This window comes from Corapipo altera, unplaced genomic scaffold (assembly GCF_003945725.1).
Source record: "Corapipo altera isolate COAL_440 unplaced genomic scaffold, ASM394572v1 79, whole genome shotgun sequence".
Lineage (NCBI taxonomy): Eukaryota > Metazoa > Chordata > Aves > Passeriformes > Pipridae > Corapipo > Corapipo altera.
Window position 1 is genome coordinate 2,476,174 of NW_020884927.1, and position 21,630 is coordinate 2,497,803.

The following is a 21,630-nucleotide window of genomic DNA, read 5'->3' on the forward strand; positions in this document are numbered from 1 at the left end:
CATCAATGTGTTCCACTGCCTTTCAAACATATTCTTCACTCAAAAGCCACATGTTCCCCTGCACCAAATGGAAAATCCACTAGTAGTTAAAGCCATGGGAACATGACAAAATTCCCTGTGCCTCAAAGAAAGGAACAGCTCTGGATCAAGACAAAGACAGACCACACCTCACAGAGCCAAGACAGCCCAGCAGTGAGGAGCAAGCATGTGAAGAATTTGCAGGGATGTGGAATGACATGCTGTCACTGTCAAATATCTGTTCTCTGCCCTTCAACCTCTTCCCAGTAGAAAGAGAGAGAAAAGAGCTCCAGCCACATGTTTTGGCCCTTTCCTTTCGAGCCTCCTTCGAGCAGAAGGAGCAGCTTCTGCACAGCAGAAGCAGAGAAAGGACCTGGGATAATGTGGGCACAGCAAAACATGCTCAAGTACTGGCACTGCACTGATGTGCACTGGCTTAAGTCAGCTTATTAAAGCAAGCCCTGAAGATCCCAGAGCAGCTTCTCCACAGAGCTGTCTCCTCTGCCAGCCAGACACATCCTAGTTGAAAAATCTGGAACCCAGTTCCTTATAAGGCCGTAAGCTTTCCAGACCAGAAGCACAACCCCAAAGGTTGGTTAATTCACCAGTCTGAGAGTCTGTCCTGATAGTTGCAAAGATTGGCACTTCCCATCAGATAGTTCCCAAGCACAATTTGTGAGTCAGTAAGGGATGTTCCCACAGGAAACTCCAGTCATTTAAAAGCCAAGCCATACCCACACATACCAGTCTTCATGGCTCATTTAATTAATGAGGCTTTTAAATCATACCTATCCACTAAACCTTTCAGCCCCAGAGCCTAAAACCCAGGGCAACAAAGACCCGACACTTCAAGCACCCCAGAAATTGTGCAAGATACATCCCTCAGTGCCCCAAGTACTTCTCTGAAGCACTAGGCACTTGTGCCAGGTGGGAAGCTTTCCAGAAAAGCTGCTCCCCCAAGACATAGGCTACTTCAAGATCCCACAACCAAAGCAGACCCAGGAAACACGTTTACATGCCATACTTTGGCACACAACCTCTAACTTAGGATGACCCAGCAGCAAGGGAAGGTGGATATTGATGAACCCTTGGTCAGGTGAAATGGAAGAGCTAAAACAGTCGAGGGCCTCAGCTGACACCAATGGACACACCTCTAACAAACAAAACTATCCCATTTGCAATACCCAAGAGCTGCCTTAGTGCCTCTTCCTGGCTGAAAACCAGGTGGTGTGGGCTGGCTCCCAGGACCCCGAGCAAGCAAACCCAAAAGCAGAATCTCTGTCAGTGCTCTCCACATCTCCTGGTCTTATAGGAAGATGCAATTTTCTGAGCATTCCTAAACCACCTCTAGGCAAGAATCTCCCAAAACCTCCCCCATCATCTGTAACCATAGTTGGAGAAGAGCCTTGCTTGTGTTTGCTGAGCACCTTGCACAGCCACTCCCTTGGAGCAGCCACATTTCTGGCCCTTGTAACAAGTCAGCAATAAGAAAAGGTCATTTAGATCCATCACCATGTATGTGGCAGTGAATGGGGCCAGGGCTGCCAGACAACAGCCGGGCGAGGGCCAGTCAGCGCTCGGTAAGGATGTCTGTGCAGATATGACTGTAGATTTTGGGGGCAGCCAGTCCTGGACCTACACAGTTATCAGTGATGGGAAGCAACTGAACAGTTCAGGGCAGAGGCTGCTGGCACATACCTGACGGAGGAAGGACACTTGAGCACACTCTGCTCCTATCCCCTCTTGAAGCATCCATCATTTGCAAGATGGATGGACTTTTGGCCTGTCTGACTGCTTTTTACACCCACGAGATGCTCTCACCAGGCCCACACAGCTCCGACCTACCCCAAGTCCAAGTCCCAGCTACACACAGAGGGTAAATAAATAAACATCACAGGCCCAGATTCAAACCACAGCATCCCCTTTTCAGCCTGAAGAGGAAGGCAGTGAGGATGCAAGGACGCTTGATGTGAGATGAGATGTGACCACTCCCTGCCATCCCAGGCTCTAAAGGGCTCTTGTCTCCCCGGCCACCTGCCCCATCCCCTGCTGAGCAGGCACAGCCACCCCCAGGGCACCTGCAGCCCTGTGCGTGCAGCCAGCGAGGGACGGCTCCCCAGCCGGCACATCAGCCCTCCCCACGGGCTGACTCTCTGCACGAGATACCTGTCAGGGGCAGGGATCATCGCCTAGCACAGAAACAGGGCTGAGCTCTTCCCAGCTCCCCCCCACCATGGGTCAGCAGGGCTCAGACAGCTCCATGTGTGTGATGTGGAGGCAAGGCTGGCCAGCTCTATTGAGTGGGGTGGGAAGTTTTGCACTTCAAGTGCCCAAGGTGCTGGTGCAACTGGAGAGGAGCCCCTGGTGCCCAGGTGGTGGCCTGTTGGGGGACAGGTCTGCAAATGCACCCCCTTCTCCCTCAGCAGGACTCAGTGCCCTCTTTCACAACCCAGAGCATTTGGAGGGGAAGTATTACCTGCTCCAGGGTCCCTCTTGATTTCTGTGGTCATATATCCCTAAGAAAACCCATCCTAGAGGATGTCTCAGGCCCAGCTGATTGCAAGCTGCCATCCCCCAAACACAACCCCATTGCCTGGCCTGAAAACCTGCCCCAAGTGCCCTGGTGTCCCCTCCTTGCCTCGTGTATGCCTTTAACAGTTTGCTGGATTACCCATTGCAACTAAAATAACAAAGCTACAAAAGAAGAGGGCAAACAGACGTGATATTCTGCAGCAATTAGGGCTAAACAGGGGAACGGGGAGCAGGGAATGAATGGACAATGGGGAGGGCAGGGACATGGCAGCCCAGGCCCCGACAGGCTGGGCACGAACTGTCCTCAAGAGGCCGGGTCCAAGCCAGGGAGCAGCGAGCTGTACATAAGGAAACGCAGGGAGATGAAAAGGGTTATTTAAACAAGCACCGGGCAGTCCCCACAGGGCCTCCCCGTCCGCTTGGCTTCATCACAGAGTGTCCAGGGTAGAGCGGCTCCCGCTTTCCCCCCTCTCCGAATCCTTTCAGGTGGCGGGGGGACGCTGGCAAGCTGCGGTGGGGTCCGCTTAGAAAGGAAGGAATCCATTAATCTCTCTGGTAATTACTGCCACATATGGATTTGCACAATTACACTTCGTTAATTGGTTATTACAGGCAAGCCAGACTGATTGGGCAGAACGGCTGAGCTTTAACCCCTTCGCTGCCCCCAGGGCCAGCCAGACACCGAGGCAGCCTTCTTCCCAAAACACTGCTGTATCCTCCTGTAACCCTGCTGGATCCTATGCCAAGGACCAGCAAGCACAGCCCTCAGCACCCCGTCCAGACATCTTTGCTCTCATGCCTTCCTTTCATCTGGGTTCTCAAAGAGATGGACTCAAGTGGAGTGAGCCTCCACCTCAAAACAGCCAAACTCTCCAGGCAACTTCATCTGCTCTGGGTTTGCAGCAGACACATCACCTACTCCTCAGGGTGCTGAGGGATGGCAAACTCAGATTTTGTTTGTTTTTAGAAGGAGACCAAGATTCCTTGTGCACTTCGACTTTGTGCCCTCAAGCCCAGCAGGGTTGGTGCCAACAGAAGAATCCACCCCCAAGTCTGTCTCAGTCTCTGAATGCAACTTCTTCAGCTGGATTTGCAGTGTAATGCTTTTCTTCCTCAAAATACTGAGAACAGAGGCTTTACTCTAGTAATAAACACATAAATAACCACAGTAATATAAGCTATACCAAAAAGTACAGATAAAACCCTTGTAAAACTCCAGACAGCATAGGACTTCTGCCAGTTGGGAGTGAAGGCTGCCTGGCCTCCCCACAGTGCAGCTACCATGTCCACCACCTCTCACAGGTAGGTAATCATCCAAAACCTGGCCCCAAAATGTCTTGTTCAGGATCCAGCAATGTTTCTGGAAAAAACACTCAGAAGAGGCAGGCCAAGGTGAGAGCAATTTCTGCCAGAAGCATGTCAAAGGCTTCCCATTAAAAGTTGTAACAAGAAAGCAGCAAATAAGAGCATTGCAGAAAACCCCCAGGGCAGCAGGGCCCATCTGAGGAGAGAGCTTTTCTCAGCAGCCACCAACAGCAAGGACAGAGCAGGCATTGGCATATTAGGATTTCAGAGCTACTGCACTGCTCCTTGGCCACAGGAGAGGCAACAGAGGAACCTCCTCTAGGCAGCTCATGTCTCTCCCTTTCCCAAGGGCAGCCTAACACCCCCCTCCAGCAAGGCAGTGCCTTTTGGGCAGTAGGATAGTGCTTTGCTCAAGCAAGAGACTTACAGGAGCAGCAGAGCCAGCAAGGCACACGGTGAGGACTTTCAGCTCAGCTTCTGAATCACCCCAGCAAGCTACTGCAGCAGCAGCAAGATCACAGCAAGAAAAATCTAACTCCAACCCACCCTCTCACTTCATCCTCTGGGTAAAAAAACCCTTAGGCCAGCCCATTTAGATTCTTCAGGTGAAGCAGATCAATAGGAGACTCAAAACATCTGCAACAAACACATACCCACCCTTTCCTCTACTGCTATCACTGCAATCATGCCTGCAGTGATATTATAATAACAATGATATTATAAAATCAGTGATATTATAATGCTACTCAACATTATACATATAACACAACAGTCTAGGTCTAGCCTAGGAGAAACCTCCTTCTCATCAGCTAATTAAAGGGCTTCTACTGTCCCCACTCTGCTGCAAGGAGTAGCCCAGTAATAAAACTGTTCTCCCTAGAAGGTCACTGGTGTTTCATGAAAGTTACAGGAGGATTTGTTCCTGTTGTCCAGTGACCCGTGATTTCCCAGCTCCCTGACTTCATACAGACATTTCTTTCTCCTGCAAAAGCCAGCTCTGAGCTCGCTGTCTGAAGGGGACCATCTGGTCCATTGTAAAGGCAGCATCTCCCAGCTCCCCATGAGTGTTCTCAGGTGTGCGTGAGCTGGTCTTCGAGGAAGGGAGAGGCAGGCCAGCCCTGCACCCATGAAAGGTTGCTGATCTGTCCCCTAAACCAACTGCCTCTGCAACGCTCAGAATGAATCTTCAGAGCTGTCAAAGGGAAGATCGGGCAGAACCCGCAACCGTGTTTAAAAAGGTCAGCTGGGCAAAGTCAGGATGGGAAGGATGTTTGCTTTATTGACAGATGCAGAGCAGAAGGGGCCAACCTGTGAGTACCTGCAAGCTGGTTTTGGCAGCACATGCTAGACTTCAACTCTGGGCTCTGGTGGCTGCAGCTAGTGACAAATCCTTTGTGGAACACTCCCAGATAACAGGGTCTGGGGACTAAGCCTGAAACTGAGACTGGGGTTGAGCACCAAGCAGGGATCTTGTGCAGCCTCCCTTTATGCTGAGGGGTCACAATAGGCTGGTGGGATGGATGCCTTTCTGGCTCTCATGACAGTTTTTAAAGCTCAGAGACTAGAACATAATTTTCTCTCTGTCCTTTACTTACATGCACATCTGCCCAACACAGCTTGGTTTTGATTCCCAGAGTTCAGAATTGATGCAAAGGTTACTTTGCATCCTACCGGATCAATTCCAGTGTTGTACAGCTGGTTTACCTGATATACAGGAATCAGACAAATAGTGTACCTCCTGATGCTAAGTAAACTTAATATTGATATGGATATGTGACATATTTACTAGTAAAGCAGCCAGAGAAGTTGCTGGTTTAAATTTTATATGACTTGGAAATATAATTCTTTTTGTAATTCTTTTTGGTCAGAATATTGTTACATGTATATTGCAAAGATGTCATATGCAGCAGAGTTAGCAAAACACATTGAGTCAGGTCAAAACCCAAACCAGGTTCAAAGGGATCTGAAATTAATTAGGCCATTAAGACTTTTTCCCAGTGGAATTCTCTCTCTCTGTGTACATACACACACATATTTAATATATTTGACAAAATCAATATTTATCCAGGAAGACCTTCATTTTTTAGAGAAGCATCACTTTGTTAAAAGTATTATCCTCATGGAAAATTCTTGACTAGCTTTACATTGACTAGCTTCCACCTGTTCTTTTTCAACCTTTATGAGCTGATCTCCAAAACTCCTTTAGTATAAGCCATCACAGCCCTCACCTGTAAATACAGTATCCCCTTCCACACCCTGAACACTTTTCTTTCCCTCCATTGCAGGAGAAAAGCACAGACTCACAGGTCTGGAAGAGACACAGAGGAACACAAGCTCATCTCACCCATCTTCCTGCCCCAAATCAGACCAGACATCTTTGGGAACAGAGCTGCCACCTCCTTCCCCAGCCCATCTGTCCCATCACACCTCCACCACTCCTGTTAAATTATATTTTCCCAGTGTCTAAACTCCTTCAATGGAGAGTGCAGCTCAGTGCTACGAGGGTTTCTTCCCAAGACCTGCAGCCAAATTAAAGTCCCATAAAGGCTCTGTTCAGATGGCTACAGGAGCAGCATGCCCAGGAGGCTGGGCAAACCCCACAGCTCTCAGTGCTGTCCTGCACAGCCTCCCAACCCAGAACTGAGCCCACGTAGCTGATTGGCACAGGGTCAGGACAAGGACTTACAGAAGTGAGGGAAGGAGCCCATCTCCAGGGGATAAGGAACCTGTGTGCCCGGCTGCATTTCCAACCTGCGTCCCGTCTCTTCAGCAGACTCAACCATGAAGGGAGGTTTGGGATCAGCTCTCTCAGCGGCGCTGGGCTCTTGGAGAAAGAAAGGAGTGTTTACATATTACAGAGCAGCATCCTCACAGTCTGTCCTAAGTTACAAATTTACCTCCCAGACCTTGACCGGGCTGGGGTTTCCTGTGTTTGCTCCTGTCTCTTTGGAAAGCGGGAGATGTTGCAATGCCGGGGGGAGGGCTGGCTGCACAGGCTGCCTGGGGAAGGCCCTGCAGCGCAAAGGAGTCAGTCCGAAGTGGCTCTGCTGAGAAAGTGTCTCCTGGAAATGATTTCTTTTCTAATCCCAGCTCCTAAAGGAACAAAACCAAGCAAACAACTGTCACCCTGTCTGAGCATCAGCCTCAGTTCTGCTTTCTTGCTTCCCTCTGCCAGTTGTCTTTTTTTCTCTCTCATCTGCACCCACTCTATATGGCAACAAACTTTGCCAATGAGAGGGTGGCAGTGTTGGTCACAGCACCACTGGACTCCAGTGGAGACCAGGTATAACTGGCTTTTGCCTCACCGAAGCTGTCTGAGGATGGTGGGGGCAGGTGTGAAGGCAGCAATGTTTTGTACACATTCCTAGGCAGTGCAACTAGTTGCTTGCAGGTGACCTGGACAGACCCCTGTCTCCAGAAGGCTTTCAGAAGACCAGCCTGTGCTGTGACCGGTTTTTCTTGTGCTGAAGTTAAAGCCCCTGGCTTTGTTCCTGTGCTTGCTTATCTCTGTTACATTCTCAAACCACGCATAGGCATCTGCCGGCATCCTCCCTCGTGTTTGGATTTTGCCAGTCTTGATGGAGAAGAGCTACAAGCAAACAACATTCCTCTCCCCGTCTGCACTGATAATCTCAGGATCTCATCTCCTCTGCTCTCCCCTTCAGGCTGTGTCAACACTGCTGGGGTTGTGGAGGGCAGGGCTGCTCTGCCTCCACTGCCCCATCCTGTACACTGTGTGCTGCTCAGCCCAGAACAACCCCACATGGACTATTCCTCTGGGATGAGTCAGACCTAGCAGGAGGTTTCAACCACCTCCCTCTCTTAGATTTCTCCACATTTACAGCAACAAAACATAAAGTGCAGAGCGATCTCAAGACTTCGCCTTCCAGAGAGTTTCAGGAATTGGAGCCTCTGCTCTGCTGAGATCAGCAGAGAGAGCATTGCCAAAGCCAAGGTGGGACACACAGCCCCCTCCTCATCAGTGCCAATTGCTGGGACATTTCCCACAGGAGAAGCAGCCACAGGGAGTCCAGGCAGGCAGAGCTAGCAAGGCTGCCAAATTGCTGGTTTGATTTTGCTTGCACTTTTAGAAAATTCTTAATCTGAAACTGCAACAAATTCCTCAAATTCAAGTTCTCATGCAGCTGAAACCCTGCAGGGTAGTCTGGATTGAAGCCAGGAGGTGAGCAAAGGGAATCCTCTTTAGGAGACATAGAAATCCAGCGTGCTCTGTCTGCTGTCTCTTCACTCCACAGGCATTGCCCCTGCTGCGGGTAAGATGGATCCAATCTCCTTTTTTTTCTTTTCTTTTATTTTTACCCAGGAAGGGCTGCCCAGCAGTCAGATCACTACTCAGGGACTCCAGACTCTCTGGAATCTGCCAGTGACCTTTCAGACACACTCAGGTTTGTCTTCCCAGTTCCCACAAAGAGCAGGATTTCTGTGCCCTGAGCTGTGGTGCTTGGATCCCTCTTCCTATCCCTTTCCCTTTCTCAGACCTAACATATCTCAGCAGCTGCCAGAGCATGGAGCCACTCCAGAAATGAATCTCCAGTGTGACATGGCACAGCTTTAATTACACAACAGGAGCCAGAAGAAAGGCTGTGAAACACTGCTCTCTCAAAAACTTAAACCTCCACTTGAGGCACTTTGTGTGGCTGCGAGCAGAAGTAGCAGGACATGAGCTCTCCAAGCACATAAAACAGCTAAATCAAATGCCCTGTTGATAGAGTCTAGCAAAATAAACTAATGATGGACAGCACTGCAGGTTTTCATATGTGAGGGAAGGATTTACAGTGATACCAAAGGAATTATTTCAGCCCCATGGTGACAATACCCACCCGCTTCCTTATTATATTTTATTGATCTTGCCCTAAATACATGTGGCTGGAGGAAATGATGCATAAATTACTAACAAGTTAATTTCTTGCTCCGACACAGACTCACAACAGCCCTTTGAAGGGGAACCAGGAAAGACAATGTGTGAAAGGATAAAGGCGATGAGACAAGCTTGGATGTAATAATCCCATGTGAATGATTATTGCTGCAACTAATGTAATCTAATAATGAAGAATTTACGCCAGATGTCCCCCGGAATATGCCAGGCAGACTCAGGATTCAGCAGTGGATCCATTTCTAAGGAAACCTTGTTAGGAGGGAAAAAAAATGCTGTTGTCTGTTCATCAAATGGGAGGCTGTAGACCTTTATGGTCAGAGTCTTAACAAAAGCTCGCCTTGCGAAGCTTCCTGGAAGGGTGTTCATCAGGCCTGATTGCCCATTTGTTTTCAAGAGAAGTTTAAAGTGTTAGGTTTCCCCTGTAAAGCCTCTAACAGTCTAAGAGCAGCCCATTTCAGAAGCTGCCTCTTATCCCAAGCCATAGCTGACACAAGGATCTCCCCCTTCTCTCCCTGGAGCACAGAGGGAGCTGCTGGGACATCAATCTCCAGGACAAGTGAATGAAGAGTGGAGATTCACTTTTTATTTATTTTGAACTTGCATCCCTTCAGCTCCCTTGAGTAAGTCCTTAAACCAGTGCTCCATCCCTGTCCTGGGGCATGACACACCCCATACACCCCTTTCCATCTCACGAGCTGCAGGATATGGGGACACCCCATAGCAGTGAAAAGGAAAACAGAGAGCTCTGCACCAGAGCAGTATCATGGGTGTACCTAGGCTGCTGCAAAATGAGATTGGCTTCACCTTGGTTCATGCCATTTAGAAGGCCATTTTGCAGCAGGCAGGTGAGCACAGGCCTGGCAGAGTGCTGCTGACCATCCAGGCAGGTCTTCATGAAGACCTGAACTGGACCAAATTTATTGCCCAAAACGCAGACCAGAGTTGGGATAATTTGTTATTTCAGATCCAGCCACAATTGAATGCTCTTCTAGCCCAGGGCAGCGCTACCAACGGGCACTGATTTCCATGGCATGTTAGGCAATCAGCCAAAACAGAGACCCAACATCCACACTTCATTCGAAAACTGCCATGAGCTAAGTGTAAAAACAGGCACAAACCATACTTTTTGCTCTCTCTCTTCACCTCTGTTTCTTATTCATCACCTCTTTGAAGGTATTTTGAACAGGAATTCTAAACACCTATTCTGGTTGCACTTTGGGGTTCGAACTGCTGTTCATAATTCCTCCTTAATTTAAGAAGCTCTATAGGAAGAAGGGGAAGGGAAGCTTAAGCAGGATCCAGATCCACTAAAACACAAACCACTATGTTCAACTTGAAAGATTTGTTTAAGCCCCATTAACTTAATTGGGACTTAACATCTTGTTCATTCCTTGCTCTTGCAGAAGACCCAGAGATCTCCACAGTGAACATGTGTGACTCCAGCACTGAGTCATGGGGACTGTATGATCGTGGTTGGATTCTGTCAAAATTGCAGCTGCCGTGCTTCTCCCAGGATCTTCCTTTCCCAGGTACTTGGAGAGTGTAGGCTGCTTGTCTGTTGAAATTTATTTCACCGGGGCTCTTTGATCTGAGCCTGTGTGCTGCTGGTCTGTTCTAGCAGGCACACAGCTGTTCTGAAGGACTTTCCAAACAACAATGCAAACATAGCTGCACTTAGGACTTGCAAACCCTGATTTTAGCCAGTTTGTATGTCAGACATCACTGTGCCTAGAAATGACTTGCAAACAGGACCAAAGATCAGGCCTAATTTTAGTAAGCCTTTGGGCTCTGCGTCCCCTGACTGTGCTTGCTTTGATGAAACACGATCATAGGATGAAAGAAAGCAAAAACCCAGCTGGCACCTGCTGGGAGGGCAGGGAGAGAGAATCTGGCAGACAGGAGGTTCCTACAGAGATTGCCAACACTACTACATGTCTGTTTTGCTTTCTGGGCAGGATGGTGAATCCAAAGGTGATAAACATTTGGCTTGGCTGGCCAGACAAGATGTGCCCACATCAGACACTGCATACTCCCTCCTCTCTCACTGGCATCTCTGTGCCTCTCAAGGCAGCTCCTTCTGCTGTGCTTCACATCTCCAGCCCCTGAGCTTCAGAGAGATCGAGGCTCTGCTGGAGTGAAACACATCAGTGGGAATAGCTGCTCCCTTGCAAAGAGCAGGCTGGCTGGGCTGCTCTGTACCAGACATCTGGACAACCGACTTCACATTTCAGTTTGCAGCACAACACAAGGATTGTTGTTAGAGGACATCTTTGAACCTCAGGAAACTTTGAGTTATCTGCAGTATTTTTAGGACAACAGCTCTATTTACAATTCAGTGCCATGAAAAGACAAATGTTTAACTAAACGGGGAGTGACTTTGTTCTCCAAATACTTCCAGTGAGGAAGAGTGACTCTGAAGTGAAAAAAACTTGCTTTTGTCTGAGCATCAAAAGAGGTTAGTAAAGATTCTTGACTGTCCTTTCTCTTGGCCTGAAGCCCTGAAGAAAGGACTAGAACCCAGTTGTGCTCTTTAACCAAGGAGCAGTTCGTGTTCTCTTTGCACCAGTTGGAACGCAATTCCTTTCTAAAAATATCCAGTGGTTTTCCTGTGCCATTGAACACACAGGTGAGCTGGCTCGATACTTTATCAGCCAACCAGTGCAGCCTGAGTGACTCATTGTCCCTGGAGCAGCAATGAGCAGTAACCTCCTCTGACAGGACAGTCAGATAAGCCAAACCACTGGGCTGTAATAACCCTTGTTAGCTTTCCAAACCTATTCCTTGACCCCACTCTCTCTCCAGAGAAGCCTACAGCACCTCTTTGGCGGGGTGAGCTGCACATCTAGGCAGAAGGACCTGCACTCTGGGCCCACCAGATGGATTTTATGAAGGTGGTCTGTCCTGCTGGGCCCCTTCTAGGAAGGAAGGAGCTGCTGATAGCATTACTGTGTCTGCTCTCTATCACAGGGCCTGGGGCTTGCCTGCACCGGAAACAACACTCTAGGAAAACACACAGACCCTGGTGGAAGCTACAGCAATTAGGTTAATTAAGAGCTGGGGTGGGCCCATATGTTTTCTGATCTGTTGTTTTTTAGGTCCCCTATTGCACCTGTTCCCACAGCATCCCAGCACCCCTAAGGCTTAGATTTTCCCACTCCAGACATGAGAACAGAAGGACGTCTGCCCCAGATCAGAGCAAGGCCTGCTTGGCCTCATATCCAGCAGCAGATAGAGCAGCCAGAACGACAAGAATAGGACACGTCATTCCCCTGGTACAGGTCCTCTGCTCTCCCCGGGAAGGTGCCAAAGCTGTTCTCTAAGGAGTCCAGTATCATTTGGACACCATTCCTGGAGGTATTTACAAGATGTGTAGACGTGACACTTATAGTGGGACTTGAGAGTGTTTGGTTTATGGTTGGACTCAATGATCACAAGGGTCTTTCCCAACCTAAAAGATGCTACAATTCTATGATTCACTTTTAGACATGAGGTAGAGGCATGAATTGCACAGTGCATTTCTCTGAGGCAGAATCACTTTCTGGAGTTACACTTCAATGTTGACATGGAAGCCGAGTATCTGCTGTGTGCAGCCATCTCCATTTCTCCTGCTTATGCAGAAACACTAATAAAGTTCTTTTAAAGTCCATGGAATCTCCATCACCCATTACTATGACCAAAAGGCTGACTCGCAAGACTTTCTCCCACTTAGAAAACAGGGAAGGATGCTGTGAGGCATAATTCACCATTTAATGGGCTGAGAACCAAAATCTGCCCTGTGTGTGTACAAGGAAACAGGAAGAAAAAGTTGCAAAAGCATTGACTGATCCATTGTGAGGGTGTGGGTGCAAGTGCGTGTTATTAGCTTTGTCTGGCAGCACTTGAAACACGTTTGTCAGCACCTAAAGGAACCAATTCTGAATTTAATGCATCCAAACTGAATGAATTGGAGAAAATGGGGATCTGTGTCTGACATCTTTTCAGCACTTATACGACTTTAGTGAGCTAGATGCTTGTTTATAAGTAATTAAAGTTACTTTACCAGAAACTTTTTATGTCCAGTATGTAATTAAAATGCAGACTTTAAACTCAGTCATAGGAAAGGCATGGATTTTTTAACATTCTCAATGCTCTCCTCCTGGCATGTCAGCTGGGATTTTATACCAGAAGCAAAACCTTCTACAGGTGGGCAAAACCTTCTAGAGGCATGGCAAATTAAACAGGATGCTGAATATTCCTGAAGAAAGAGCTAATAGAGGGAAAGGGAAATGGAACAGATTGAACTGTACTGCCCTCAGCAGTAATACTCAGCTGTCCCAGTTCAAAAGAGCAGAGTGACAAATGCATTCAGGTGAATGGCTGGCCTGCCTTTAGTGCAAATAAACCAGCAGCCTGAGCAAACTCTGTGTGTCTGAGCAGTGCATGCCACATTCACCATGGCTTTACCAATCACCCCCACAATGCAAACTGCCACTCTTCCCTCCAAGGGCCTGTGGCAAGGGTCTTTCACCCCTACCCCAATTGCTGTACCCACAGAAAAAGTCAGAGAGAAAAGCACAAGTGGCAAGCAAGAAGGGTCTTGCAAAACAGAGGAGGAGATGTTCTTCCCTGCAGGAAAGGAGGGAGAGCGGTGGGGAACACGGGCTGTCTATCTGCTCCCTCCTGCATGACTCCACGGCATCTCTGTCAAATGCTCCAGCCAAATCCCCTGCCTTTAGCTGCAGCAGGTTACTAACACAGGTGAGTTTTTCTCCACAAGTGCCTTTAACAGAAAATAAGAACCTCAGCCACACGTGGTTGTTTGCAGGGGTTGCTTTGATCAAATGTGATTTACTGTGAAGTAGTAAAGATCATTCTTTGACAATGACCCAGCACTTCCTAACTCATCTGCAGAGCTTTCCTCTGATTCCTTCAAGGGCCATCCAGATCAGACTCCAGTCTGGGAAGAGCCTGTGACAAACAGCCTACCATGCTTTCCACCCAGGGCCCAACTTGGGACCCTGTTACCAGTGGGGGCAAGAGAGGAGGAGGAAATACAGTGAGGAACAGAGAGGGCCCTTTCTCTCTATTATAGCATAGGACTTTTCAGAACTATTCCTACTGTCTTTCTGCTCAAACTGTATCATTTCCCTATGGGATATCTTGGTTGTTCATGTGAGCTCAGCATTGCACCATGTATTAAAAAATAATTTTTACATTATCTGGAGCGTTTGCACTGACTCGGGATGAGGTAAAGTGGGGACATCACAGTTTCATGCTCTCTGGGCTGTACTTCCCTCTTGGTTTGGGCTAGGCTGGGCTTGATTTTCCAAGATCCCAAGGTGAATACATCCTACCTGATTGCAGCCCTTCCTTTCCCAGAAATCATCTTATGGAATAAGCCCTGAACAAACTGTTTCCTATATCCCCTTTAACCCTTTTCCTTCCACCCAAGTGCTCTGTGACCCAAGGCCTGCTCCAGAAGGCACGAATTCAGTGCAATTCCCTCGTCCTGCCCACTCAGAGACCATCAAAAGCCAAAAATGACAGCACTGGAGTGCCAGAAGCAAGCAAGTCACCTGCAATTTCACACCTGCCATCGCTGCTTTCGTGGCAGCTGGCGAGGCGAGAAGTTGATGAAGGTCCCACTTGGCCCAGGCTGAAAGTCAAAGCAACTGTTGGGCTTTTCAGGGAATGTCCTTTCCTGAAGTAGGAAGGCAGGTAGAAAACCTGCTGGCAGCTGCCCGGGGGCATCTGCTGCCTGCCTGAGGAGGCATTTGTGCTTTTTGCACGCTGTCCTGTTCTTGGCAGCAGCTTTCCTGAGCTGGAAAAAGCATTAGCCATCATCAGCTGTAGAAACATTTTTTGGGCTGTGGATTTCTTTCTGTGGAGCCACAGCTGAACTGTGTTGGCCAAGTCTGCCTCCCTTCTAGGTGAGATTTAATAGAGCCAGGCGAGTTGCAAAAAACATCCAGCAGGTTTTGACTCCACTAGTCAAATCTAACCTGCAATTTGGATTGTTTCTCCCTACAGGTGTGCAGAAGTGAGGCCATAAACCAGGCTAGGGAACTCCATAGTACAACTCTGCAAATGTGGTGACAAGCTGGGCTCTGGTACCTGCTTTTCTGCCCTCCACTCAGCTTCTGCTGCTCACTACCAACAGGAGCCTGGTCTGCCTGTCCATGGGCAAGCCCAGGCTATATTTCTCATTTCATGTGAGTTATGGCTCCCAGGGAGCAGTGATCTTGTGGACTTTTCTGTCCCTGACCAAGAGCTCACAAAACCAATTTTCTCCTCTAATGCTACGCACTGAAGACCCCTCACCAAACACCACCACCAGCCACACATGAGCAGCATGCTCAAGCCAAGAGGAGGGAGCCAGCCCCCTGCAAGAACCAGAGGAATCCAAACAGGAGCAAGACTCAGGACAGAAACCAGACTCACAGAGGCTTGAGCACATTGCATTGCACAGACACAGTCTGGCCTCCTGGCCCTAATATCCTCTGACAGCTCCCAGAGCAGGAGCTGAGCAGGTTAGTGACTTGATCACGACACCAACTCCTGCGGGACCTGCTGCTCCACAGTCCCCACTGCCAGGCCCCAGCAAGGCACGCAAGGAGCTGCACGGATGGGCAGCCCCTGGGGCCTGGAGCAGTGACTTATCTTCTCGACAGAAGTGCTGGCCAAATGCTGGGTCCAGTCCAATCCTTGAAAACTGGAGTTCTGGAAGGCAACTTCAGCCAGGCCCTGGTGAGTGACTGTTTGTTTGATGGCTAATTGCTTATGAAAACAGAAGGCACAAACTCAATCTGTGCAGGTCTTATATCACCAAAGCCCACAGAAACATCCACCTCAAGTCAAAAGCTACCTGTCTGAGAGACTTTTAGCAAAATTTCTAAGTTTCTAACTCCCCTTCTGTCACACTGCAGAAGTAAAAAGCTAAAGCCAGCCTATGTAGCTCAGTTCATCAGGAATGTGTTAAGTTATGCCACAAAAACCATCCCTTTGCTGCCAAGCAGCAAACACACAGAGTTGTGAAAGGACATGCGTGCCTCCCAGTTAATGTCACCTTCACAGCTTCCATAGGTCACAGCACAAGCACACATCCGCTCCAAAATAAGATGCCAGGCAAAGCACGGATCCCATTCTGAACAATGCTGTGGGCCCAGGGAGAGATGAGGAATTTAAGGGAAGTAGAACAACAGGAAATAAGGAAAGTCCCTCCAGCAAAGACCCTGTGGCCCATCGGTGGTTGCTCAGCACTGCACCACACAGAGGAGTGACACAATGGAGTGACTAAAGGACTGCCTGGCAGCCAGCATTCCCAGGGCCATTGTTGCCAGCACGGGAACTATGCAGAGAGCAAACAAGAGCTGTGTTCCCAGGCACTGCAACAGAGATGCATCCACTCCAATATAATGACTTCCTGAAGCTCCTGGACATACCAGGCCATCCTAACTGGTAAATCATATCCTGAAGCAGAAAAAACTGTGCCAGGAGGGTATAAAGAATCAAGTATTCTGGACAGGCACAGGCTGAGGATAGATGTAACCTGAAAGTCACAGCAAGGAAGGAGATCCCCTTCAGAGAGTCTTTGTCTGGCCTAGGGGATATATGGGAGAAGTAGAGAACTAATCCCACCCAGTTGTGGTCTCACTCATGTTGCCTCTAGAAGTCACAAGGGATGAAGGCTTGGAGAAAGAGAGGGGATAATTTTATGGTCTCTTTTCTGGCAATGAAGGCCCTGTAAATCCCAAAGAAAACTGCTAGAAGCACCAGCTCCGGTCAGGAAAGGAGAAGCTGGACTGCTCTGGGCATCACTGTGGGAGCCATGCTGGCCTAAACAGCTCTCTCCAGAGGATGCTACATGCAATCAATGCATATAGAGGACAACAACAAGGACAGGCTGGGGAATCCATGTGGTGGTTTAGCTCTCAAAACAGCTCCTGCAGGGATTCAGAGCAGGGCGTTCCGGGCTAATCTCTGCGTCCCCTCAGGGAACCTGAGGATTACTGCCCTACATCTGCTCACAGGGTTGGGCCCCACCTTGTCAAGGCAGGGGAGGTGCTGACAGCCACTCTCAGTTCCGTAATCGGTTTGGGATAAGCAGCAATGGGCCCTGTCCACTGTGGTGCAGCACCTCTCAACGAGTCCCTTGTTCACAGGCCCAATGGCTTCTCTTGAGCCTTACCTAGGGCAGGAATGCACCTCATGGCTTGTCATCAAGGGTTGACTCCTGGCAGCAGCTACAGAGAGCCACAGTGCAGCTTCCTTGGCTACCTCACACAACAGTGTCTGGCCATCACTGACACCTACTCAGCAATAGCTCATGGTAGAGTCTTTGGCTACAGCCCCAGCCAGGGTGGGAGTGCAGGTCACACTAATCCCCAGAGCTGTGCTTTCACCTCTCAGCCCACGACCCGCACACTCAGCCAACTTCCCAGCAGAAAGGGCTGCAAAAACCTGCATGGGCTGAGGGGTTGTACTGTTACCTATACAACATCACCTACTTGCTTCTCCTTCTGCTCTCCTCTGCCTCCTGAATACGCCTCTCAGAGCTCACTGCTGGTCCAGACAACAGCTTCATGGGACACACTGCTGAGCCTTCTTCCTTTCAGGACTGAGGATGCTGGTTTGGGATCCAGCTCTGGCTGTGCTAGTTCCAAGCACTCAGCTCCATCTGCTGGCTGCTCTGTCCTTGACCGCTATGGAAACATGGAAAGCTCCATTAGGGACAGCCCCACGTTTAGCCAGTCTTCTCCCAGCCCTCCCATTCTGCAGTTGAAGCCATAGTCACAGGGCTGACCCAAATCATTTAAATGATGCGCGTTTCCAAAAAGGGAACATTACACTGAAAATATTTTATTAAATAATGTTACAAATAGGACAATACATATCAGATTAAATCAGAGATTTTTTTAATTTATAATCATAACTTAAACATAATTTAAGAAAGACTTTCTAAACATACAAATCTCAGGCTCCCATTTTATCTGTAAATAGTATGCAGGCATGAAATCCATACAAACACCTCCAATTTATTTTAAAATTACTTGTGCCAAGATCAATGGCCACAGACCTACTCAAGAACAAGTATTTTACATTACAGTTAACAGCACAGAAACATCCTCAGTAAAAGTTAAAAATTAAATACATATGTATATACATGTATTACAGTGCATAATCCCACAGGGATGAGATAATTTCAGATCTACCTGCTGCCTTCAGAAACCAGAGTACCTTGAATAAGCACTATGGTTCCTAGTGCTATTATTAGGAAAACCAAAAAAACCAAACCAGTGGGTTTAAAGTCTCTAAGTTTCTTGGGATATGCAGCAGAAACCCAAATAATTGCCAGTATCTGCACAGGTACATTTATTGACTGGGACATCCTCTTAAACTGACTTCCAAAAACCAGGATCAATGGTTTCAAAGCCATTCAACAAATACTTTTTCATACTGATCATTCTGTTTCTGCCAGCATAACCCATATGACTCCAGAGAAGACACCTCCAGCAGTGTAGTAAGTGATGTGAAATAATGCATGTCTTCACTTCACCTCGGTACCTTTGAGTAGAGCAGAGGAGGAACCAGCCTCCTCTTTAGGCAGCAGCACACTCTTTGCTCACCATCTGGACAGGAGATGGCAAGCTCCCAGTTATCATAACTACATGACTGAATGTAGACAGTATTTTGCCAGAAGGCCAGAGTTTTACTCTCTGCTTGTCTTCAGTGGAAATACTCGACAGCTTGAGCTCAAAATTTCTGAGCAAACACACAAGGTCTTTTGTATTGCAAGAGGTAAAAACATCTGGAGAGCTGCTGATTTGCATGCAGCTTCATTTTCCAGAAATCTGAGACAAAGGTGGCTTCCATTCCTGCAGAGAGAATAAAATTCCTCCATAAATCAGAAAATTGGCATAGATTTGTATTTGCTCTCATTTCAGAGGAATTTTGTATGCAGCAGGTAGCAAAACTGCACAAAAATGTTACTAATATTATATGCAGCTGGACAGAACCCCAAGCACAATCATCCTTAAGGAGCTGAATAACTATTTCTAATGCAATAAATCCATCAGTCTTGTTAGGAATTTCCATGCAATGCCAAGATGCATATTAGGTACCCCAAAGCACATATTGCTGTTTCAGCAATGGTTTAGCAATTAGCAGCTCTGATTGCTTGTGTGATAAAAAGGAAGAGAATTTGGGAGTGCAGACTTCTCATGCACTTACCTGAAACACCTGAGTTAGACATCCTGGCCAGTACTTTGGAAAATACCTTCAGTGGCTGTTTCATGCTGGTTACTGTAAAATACAGAATGAAAAGTACTTTAATGACAACAGATTTACATCAAATGGATTTTAGCAAAGGGATGGTACTGTTTTTCATGTAGCTTTTTGAGACACAACTTACCTGAAAGGAATAAATTTCTTTGCTGCAAGAAGAATAAGAAAAGGTATTAGATTTCAAGACAAAAGCCCCCTCATGCAAACATTTTCTTCTATTAAAAAACTCTGAATATCTCAAAAAATGTCATTATCGATCAATAAATCCCACAGGCAGTTATTAATGTGTCATTAGCCCCATCTCAAATTCTCATTCACTTTCCCTGGAAGGAGCTACCAATAAATAAAGTGCTGCTTTTTTCATCTAATTCTTGTTTTCTACACATTTGTTTTTTACTATTTTTTCACTTTTTCAGATGTTCATCCAAAAGCCAGGCATGGCACGTGTGGGTCTTTGAAAACAAATTTGGAACTTGTCAAAGTACGGGAATTAACACTTTTTCAAAAAGCAAGGTATAGGGCTTTGGAGTTTTTGGGGGGGTTTTTTGATTTCTTTTTCTCCACTGAAAACTTTACAGGAAGGTAAATAAAACCAGTGGCCCCAGACCAACTGCTCACCTTTTCTCCGGAAGCGCTTTGCAAGCCAAAGGAGGAATGATGCTGTGGACAGCAGGGAGGCAGATGTGGCTGCTATGCCCACAGAGACGTAGCTGACTAGCTCAGGAGCTGAAAGGATGAAAAGGTTTCAGTGAGATCAAGAGGCCTGTGTGGTTTTTGAAGCCCTCTCTACTTCTTCCCTTTCCTTGTGCTCTTCAAGAGGAACCAGAATTGCAGCTTGTATCCCTTAAGCTTTCTCTTGACGAGACAGGACATATCCTGTACACAAGGTAAAAAGCTGCATGCTAAAAATTAACCCACCCATTGACAAAGTGATGGCAAGGCAACAAGCTCCTACAAGGTCTGTCTAACCTCCAGCTTCACATGGCAATTTGTGCTTATTTTTTTTTTTCATGTTTCAGTTCATATTTCAACTCCCTGTGTGCCATCTTCCTCTTTCACCAATACTGTTGAGATAATGAAATTATTCAAGGGTCTAAATTCTGCTCAAGCAAATGTAAGTGGAGTTGAGGTTTTAGGATCTCAAGCATTTCAGGCAGGCTCAGGGTGTTCTCACTGAGGACAGTGATGGAGCTCTTGCTTCCTTGAATGAGAAGGCAAGGCTGAGCCTCCTGTCCTTTGAAACCGCAGCCTGACAGAAAAGCTCTGTGAGGTCTTTTGGCTGAGGAGTTCATCCAAGAAACTATCACACCAAATTAAAAAATCTATAAACTTTTCCACGGAGAAACAGACGAATGCAGAGTTTCCCACAAGGTTCCGTTTCTCTACAAAAGCTTTTGTCTTTATTCATATGAAAACAGCTCAACATGAGAAATATTTTTATGAAAAAACAAACAAAACAACCTGAAATCAGGTGGCAGCTTTTGGGTTTTGGATAAGAAATCAACATTTTTCATCAAGATCTTTAGTATTTTTCCCCTCCTCTATTTTCTTCAATTCATGGACTTCACTAGATGTTCTAGCTCACTGGTTGGTATTACCATCACCCCCCTCCCCACCTCATCTGACTAGAAACCCAGTGCCACCTCTCTGAGGTTAGTCACAGGTAAAATACCTTCACATGTGGGCAGGCTGGCACTCCAGGTTCCTGAGTGACTGCACTCCAGAACATGAGAGCCATTGAGATTCCATCCCTCAAGACAGCTGAAGTGGCAGGAGGTGTTGTATGTGAACATCCCAGCACCATGTGAGCAATCCATAGAGCCTTTCTGAGGAGAGCTCAGTGGTTCACACTGTACAACTGAAACACAGAAAGAAATGGTTAAGAGTCATTAAGGAATTTCCTGCCTTTGGCACTATTGTTTGCACTGGCAGATGTACACTTTATTTTCAAATTCGTTTGACTTTGGGATGGGAGCAGCTCACAGAGCCGTGAGTAGGCACTTCTAAGGCAGGGCAACTCACAGCTGAAAACATGGGAGCATAATTTAGTCTGGAGCCAGAACCCTAAAGGATTATTGATTTCAACATGTTCCCCAGTGACCAGCAAACTGCCATTTGCCAACCCAGTAAGTCTCACCTTTGCATCTTGGCACTGGCTCTGACCACTGTCCCTGTGCTGTGCACTCAGTGCTGGACGGGCCATCCACAACGTAGCCCTCATTGCAGTGGAACTCACAGCGTGAGCCATAGGTGAGATCTGCAGGATCACAGGTCACAGAGCCGCCTTCTGGCCAGCTTACAGCCTCACACCTCACAGCTGCAACACAAGGAGACCAACAGAAATCAGCACAGAGGCCTCAGGAAAACCACTTGCCCATGCTGACAGCCCTGAGCGCTCAGGTGAGCAGGGGTAGGGAAAGGTACCTGCACAGGATGGCTGCTGCCTGTTCCAGGCCCCAGAAGACCCACACTGCAGCGTGGCTGGTCCTGTCAGGGTAAAGCCTTCCTCACAGGTGAACTCGCAGATGGTACCCCAGGTGAGCTCCAGAGAGGGATGGGAGCAGTTCACAGCACCACGGGCAGGCATTTCCAAGGCAGGACAGGTCACAGCTGAA

The 21,630-nt window shown here is 47.7% G+C and overlaps 2 protein-coding genes across 7 annotated transcripts in view; both read right to left on the reverse strand.

Moving 5' to 3' along the window:
• RXRG (retinoid X receptor gamma) overlaps positions 1-17,331 on the reverse strand; it is a 48,046-nt gene extending 30,715 nt beyond the window's left edge. The window contains exons 1-2 of one of the 3 annotated variants that reach the window (XM_027658614.1): positions 17,239-17,331; positions 6,542-6,679 (exon numbers count right to left, since the gene is read on the reverse strand). In XM_027658614.1, the coding sequence (XP_027514415.1) occupies positions 6,542-6,638 (97 nt within the window). In that variant the 5' untranslated portion in view covers positions 6,639-6,679; positions 17,239-17,331. Of the gene's footprint in view, positions 1-6,083; positions 6,158-6,541; positions 6,680-6,752; positions 6,799-17,238 lie in introns of those variants that run through there. The other 2 variants (XM_027658615.1, XM_027658617.1) reach the window with 2 other exon arrangements.
• Positions 17,332-18,492: 1,161 nt separating this feature from the next.
• SELE (selectin E) overlaps positions 18,493-21,630 on the reverse strand; it is a 21,307-nt gene continuing 18,169 nt past the window's right edge. For all 4 annotated transcript variants that reach the window (XM_027658612.1, XM_027658613.1, XM_027658610.1 and 1 more), the window contains 7 exons: positions 21,440-21,625; positions 21,153-21,332; positions 20,688-20,873; positions 19,634-19,741; positions 19,143-19,164; positions 18,962-19,033; positions 18,493-18,606 (listed from right to left, as the gene is read on the reverse strand). In XM_027658612.1, coding sequence (XP_027514413.1) covers positions 18,976-19,033; positions 19,143-19,164; positions 19,634-19,741; positions 20,688-20,873; positions 21,153-21,332; positions 21,440-21,625 — 740 coding nt within the window. In that variant the 3' untranslated portion in view covers positions 18,493-18,606; positions 18,962-18,975. The remainder of the gene's footprint in view (positions 18,607-18,961; positions 19,034-19,142; positions 19,165-19,633; positions 19,742-20,687; positions 20,874-21,152; positions 21,333-21,439; positions 21,626-21,630) is intronic.